The sequence below is a fragment of the Gastrolobium bilobum genome, unplaced genomic scaffold (genome assembly GCF_033153095.1).
Source record: "Gastrolobium bilobum isolate Gb01-03AN ecotype WA unplaced genomic scaffold, APGP_CSIRO_Gbil_v1 utg24947, whole genome shotgun sequence".
Taxonomy (NCBI): Eukaryota; Viridiplantae; Streptophyta; class Magnoliopsida; order Fabales; family Fabaceae; genus Gastrolobium; species Gastrolobium bilobum.
Window position 1 is genome coordinate 86,754 of NW_026895771.1, and position 6,145 is coordinate 92,898.

Genomic DNA, 6,145 nt, shown 5'->3' on the forward strand with positions numbered 1-6,145 from the left:
TTTTTCAGAAAAATATTTCTACAATTAATGCAGATAAGTTATCTGTATTTATTTTTAAAATAACATCGTTTTGGAAGTAAAATATTAAAAAATTATAATTATAAAGACTATAATAACCCTGAAATAAATTAAAATTACAAAAACACCATGATTTCCGTCCCAAAACGACATTATATTAGACTACTTGCAGTAATTGCAGAAAAAAAGTGAACCCATAGTTTTTTTATTTTTATTTTTTGGGATAAGGATGAAGCAAGCACTTCATGCATATATTAGAAAGGTTCTTGTTTATAAATCATGGTACATTGCTAACAGGGGAAAGAACTGAGGAAACAAATAGGTGCTGCGGCTTATATTAAGTACAGTTCGAAGACTTAATAGCCTGAGGGTTTAAATTTAATATTGAAATCCAGAGAAGTTATGTCTTTTACTGTATATGTTAGTTTATGTGTACAGAATCTTATGACACATGTAATTTGACAACGATAGAAGGAAAGCAGTTTTTGTTAATATGATTGAACCAGAAAAATACACTACTGAATTCATTAACAATGGAGGCCGAGCCTTTTTTTTTTTTTTTTTTTTTTGTATAAAAGGCAGAGCCTCTTTTTACATACACTAATGCAATATAAAATGCAGAAAGTAAACACCAAAAGACCTCACTCACTCTCAAGCCAATATACCTAGGCCAAAGAGAGATCCTTTCTCAAAACTCAACTTCAAATATTCTGAATATATGCCTACTCACACTGTGTACCCTTTTATCCTACTTGCAGGATATTCTAGAATAACTAACTAACTTATTGGCCCATTCACTTTTAGGCCCATCATAATGCAATTAAGGTTGTTCTCCAAACTCCAAGGAGGAAAGAAATGGCAAAGAAGAAAATTCAGAGAAGGTTTGGTTGCTCATTTGTGTAAGTGCCTTGCTCCTATAGTGTGGATCATACATAGAAATATTGGTCTTAGCATTTGATGGATGAGATTTTCATATTTACTTATAGTTCATTCAGGATTTGATAACAGAGAATAGTGTATAATTTTATGGAGACTTTCCTTGTGAGGAAATCAAATTGCAAGGCATGGTGATGTTGCTACTTATACTGTGGCATATTGATGATTGGATAAATTTAAGTAGAGAATCGTTATTTTGTCTTTGAAATGCTTCATGCCTTCATATTGGAGTATGCTTGTGTTGATGTATATCGTGGCTTATTCTGAGTAGCTTGTTCTGTGTATGTTATATAGCTTGAATGCTTTGTGTAACTGATGTTGCCAGCTGTACTATTAGTTTAGTCTGTTAGTGCAGTTACAGTTAGTTGTAATTGCCCTCATAAGAAGATTGTAGAAGTCCTTGCCTATATATTTCAGTATGATATTCAGAACTGAGATATTGCTAATAACATCTATTCAGAAGTACTATATTCTCTCATATTCTATCCATTTTCCTTTCCTTTCCCTTACTTTTCTTTCAATTTTACTCTATAATAGTTTTTTGCTCGTTGAATAGCCCAATGGGCTCCACATTGGACATGTGGTCCAGCTAGGTAAGCAATTCCTATGAAAGGGAGGTTTCACCTCACGGGTAACCCTAGCCTCTTTACTGTCACTGTGCATACACACCACCTTCTTTTTGGAAAAATTTTACAATATTACAGATGTACCCACTTTTCTATACATCCCTCCAATCAAAATCAAACACCAAACACCAATGCTGACATGTAATAGAGAAAAGTAAGATCTTAAATACATGTGTTAGATTTTGAATGGAAGTAGTATGCACTACTGATACTAAAGATGAGCTCGGCATCCCAAGATCTTGGATATGTCTTCCAGGTTTACCATTTTGCAGGGAAAAAACAAGGGTAGTCCAAGTGACTGGTTCTCCCGCTAACCAAAACTATGAAGAACCAATCTTTCATTCCATGACATTTGCATTAGAATGAATAATGATACAATTTATGTTGTTTATGAGTTGGCAGTTTCTTCTGAAATTCATGGATTGACTGTTTTAATATTGAATCCAAGTGTCAAAATATACCATAAGGAGAATGACCAGTATAATTCTTGTTTAAAGTGAAATCTGGAGAATGTTTCAAGCAGTCTTGTGACAAGTATATTTCATACACCATATGTAAATTCTAGTCTATCTTGAGCAATTACTGATTTCAAGTATATTCATACCCCTCTTGGATTTCATTTCTGCAGGACCAGTTTTTAATGTCATTGGTCCTATTTGATGATTTTGAAAGACAAGTGTGAGCTTTTGTCAATCACTCACGAGGAGCACTTGGGGCTTGTAGGCTTCATTGTAGTAGGACCTGGGGTACCTTTGGGGAATAATGTCTCATGTGCCAATAAGTACGTTAGGACCCACAGAACCTTATCTGATTGACGCAATGGTCTTAATATGATGTTTGGGGGTCATAAATAACAATGTGGGGAACATCATTTTGAAAGGCATGATGGTATGGTATTGGTTTAGAAAAATAGGGTTTTGAGGCAAACATCAAAAACAGAAAAATCTGTAAAATAGCTGAAAGAACAAAAAGTAATTTGTTTGAAGCAACTTGGCATAATATTAGACTTAAGAACGGGGGTCATAATGTGTATAGAGTGTTATATACTTATATTATCAAATTAGTTATGCTGAATTGTGACTTGTATTTGATTATTTCCTAAAGTGTGTTGTATCAACTTTAGTAAAAAGTGGATATATATATCCAAAATTATTAGCTGGTTTTAGCTATCCATCAATAAGATATTCTTTTTTGTAAATAAGCGACCTAAGAGCACAGGAAGTTTAAGCTTTGATAAACAAAAGTTAGTCAAATCCAAAATCATCATATTGAATTACTTCAAGACAAAATTTCAACACCACAAAAATTATTTAAATATCATTGACACAATAGTAATGGCAAAAAATATTCTATCAACTGCATGACAAAATTGACAACAGCATACCCCTTTGACCATAATTTTTTTTTTTTTTGGGTACATCCACCTTTAATTTAATCTGTTATATTTTGTTACAGAAGCGTTTAATTAATTTATAACACAATCGGTTAAATTTACTTAGGTATACGGCTGGAATTCAAGTATGAGCAGCGAATATCTAATACATAATCATAATGAAAATAATGCCTACCAAAAATAAGAAATGCAGTAAACTTTTTTTACCTTTTCTTATTTGATAAATAAATTTATGAAAATTCATTTTCATAAAAAAAAATGTTTTCATATTAAAATTTGGCATAAGATATTTTATTTACTTTTTTTTTAATATCTACCTTATGTATTCATCTCAATATCTTTAGATCAGAATTTTAATTAAGTTTCACTTTTATTTTCTTTCCATAACTTTTCTTTTTTTTTCTTTCCTCTTAAAATTTTGATCCAATAATATTAGAAATAAGTAAGTAGAATAAGCGTAAAAAAAGATATCCTTAAAATTCTATATGATCTTATTTTGTAAAAAATTTGTTAAAGGAAAAGATATTTGTTATTTTTCATAGAAAAAATCATGTTAAAATTGTAACAAGAAACAATTCGTTTACATTTCTATTGTATATCATTTTTTCATGGTTGTACAATAAGTTTGAAATTTCAAACGTAAGAGAAACATTTTTCTTAAAAAGACAGAGACAGAAAATTTGTCGAAAAAAATAAAAATAAAATAAAATATTAGAATCCAAAGACCAGATACATCAAAGTGATCAAACATTTTAACATTCGTCCACGCCTTTCTTGTTCCAAAAATCAGTGTCTTTTTTTAATTTTTCTTTTTCTTTTTTGTAATCGGACATGGATCCTCCACCAAAGAGCTGGAGTATCCATACCCGATCCGAGATATCGGCGAAATACGAGGTTCTGGAGCGGGTCGGGTCGGGTGCATACGCCGACGTGTACCGTGGGCGGCGTTTATCGGACGGCTCGGCGGTGGCGCTGAAGGAGGTCCACGACTACCAATCGGCGTTCAGGGAAATCGAGGCGTTGCGGGTCCTTCAGGGGTCACAAAACGTCGTCGTAATGCACGAGTTCTTCTGGCGTGAGGATGAGAATGCAGTGATCGTGCTCGAGTTTCTGAGAACCGACCTCGCCACCGTGATCAAGGAAGCTTCTGCTGCTGCTAATGGTGGTGGCCTTGGTATTGGGGAGGTTAAGAGGTGGATGATGCAGGTTCTTAGTGGGGTTGATGCGTGCCATAGGAACATGATTGTGCATAGGGACTTGAAGCCTTCGAATTTGTTGATTTCCGATGATGGGGTGCTCAAATTGGCAGATTTTGGACAGGTTTTGCCCATAAAGTTTTCATCTTTATTTTATTTTATTCGTAGTTATTATTATTTTATTTTTTTTGGTTCACTTTTTGTGAATGTATTGGGTTATTTGATGTTAAGTGCCTCAATTCTTAGTTTTATGTTTTTTTTTTTTTCTCAATTTGCTTATGAGTTGTGATTTGGGTCAATTGTGGATAATTGCAATTTTGTGGCATTAGCTTCCACTGAAAGTTGCAATTTTATAGTAGGAAAAAGTAGTATGCCAGTAGTTAAGGGTAGCTTTTGTTATTTTATTTGAGTTACGATTGGTGTGTGTCTGTGTTTTTTTATTTTATCTATGATTTGATGATTGATGTATTCTGGGATTTTTATTTTATTTTTAATTTTTAATTTTCATGACTATGAAAGTTTAATTTGACTACTTTTTCAGGCAAGGATACTTATGGAGCCTGGATTTGATGCTAGGGAGGAGAACACACTACCATACGAGCATGATGTTTCAAATCGTGAAACTTCACTCCAACATCTTCAAGAGCATGGAACCGTGAGTCACGAAGAATATTTTAGAGTTTTAGATGAGATGAAAACTAACATCTCCACATATGACACTGATAAGGATACATACGTTCAAGATGGTAATACCTCATGTCTTGCAACATGCACAACAAGTGACATAGATGATGATATCTGGAAAGCTTCATTCACATATGAAGCAGATGAAGAGGGAGGGAATGAACTTGGTTGTCTCACATCATGTGTTGGAACTCGTTGGTTCAGGGCTCCTGAACTACTTTATGGATCCACAGACTATGGTTTAGAGGTTGATCTTTGGTCATTGGGATGTGTCTTTGCTGAGCTCTTAACTCTGAATCCCTTGTTTCCTGGAACATCTGATATAGATCAACTTAGCAGGATTATAAGTGTTTTGGGCAACCTCAATGAGGAAGCATGGCCTGGTTGTTCAAAACTTGCTGATTATGCAAGAATCTCATTTGGGAAGGTGGAAAACCCTACTGGTCTTGAAGCCTGCATGCCCAATTGCTCTTCTGATGAAGTTTCTCTTGTCAAAAGATTGGTTTGTTATGATCCAGCTAGGAGAGCCACAGCAATGGAGTTACTGCATGACAAGTACTTCAGTGAAGAACCTCTTCCTGTTCCTATTTCTGAGCTGAGAGTTCCTTTGACCAGATATGGACAAGACCAGGATTCCCTTGATGGGTTTCATGGTTACAATGAAAGGGGTTCTGATTCTGATTTTGAGGACTTTGGTACTATGAATACCACCAAAACTGGTGCTGGTGCTGGTTTCTCTATACAGTGAACCAAGGATATTATGCACCATGAATTCTGTTTTATTAAAAAAAATTGAATTCAAGGGGCATTGTATTCTTGGAAAATTTGCCATTTATGTTGTTCGATTGGTATTTTATTTGCTGAACTTCACCTGGGAAATCCGTGGTTCGAATTTTTTTAAGAAAATCTCTTTTACTTTTTATTTTTTTATAGATTGAATTGTGAACAAAGGACAAATTATTGAGAAGTAAGCATTGTATAATATATGTCAAGTTACCATGTTATCATTGGTGCAGAACTCTTCTTGAAAATGGAATAATTTGATCATATGAGCGTGTTTAATACTTGAAATAATCAAACTTTTTATTCAAGAAGCCTCCCCAAGCTCCTTTTGTATTGCATTTCTACTTTCTTCTTTTTTATTGATTTTGTTTTAAAAGGGTAAGGCACCCACGCATGTTAACAATACCTAATTTTTTTTAGGGGTTTGCATTTGTCATTTAACATGACATAACAAACTTTCCTACACACACAACATTTTGTGGGGTCCACACTTTTTGAAGAAAAAAAGA

The 6,145-nt window shown here is 34.0% G+C and overlaps 1 protein-coding gene across 1 annotated transcript; it reads left to right on the forward strand.

Annotated features, from left to right (window-relative positions):
- The first annotated feature begins 3,725 nt into the window (after positions 1-3,725).
- Positions 3,726-5,883, forward strand: LOC133295753 (cyclin-dependent kinase F-1-like). The gene is made up of 2 exons (XM_061494609.1): positions 3,726-4,293; positions 4,711-5,883. The coding sequence occupies exons 1-2, from the start codon at positions 3,805-3,807 to the stop codon at positions 5,599-5,601; spliced, it is 1,380 nt and encodes a 459-aa protein (XP_061350593.1). The 5' UTR covers positions 3,726-3,804; the 3' UTR covers positions 5,602-5,883.
- The last annotated feature ends 262 nt before the right edge of the window (positions 5,884-6,145 follow it).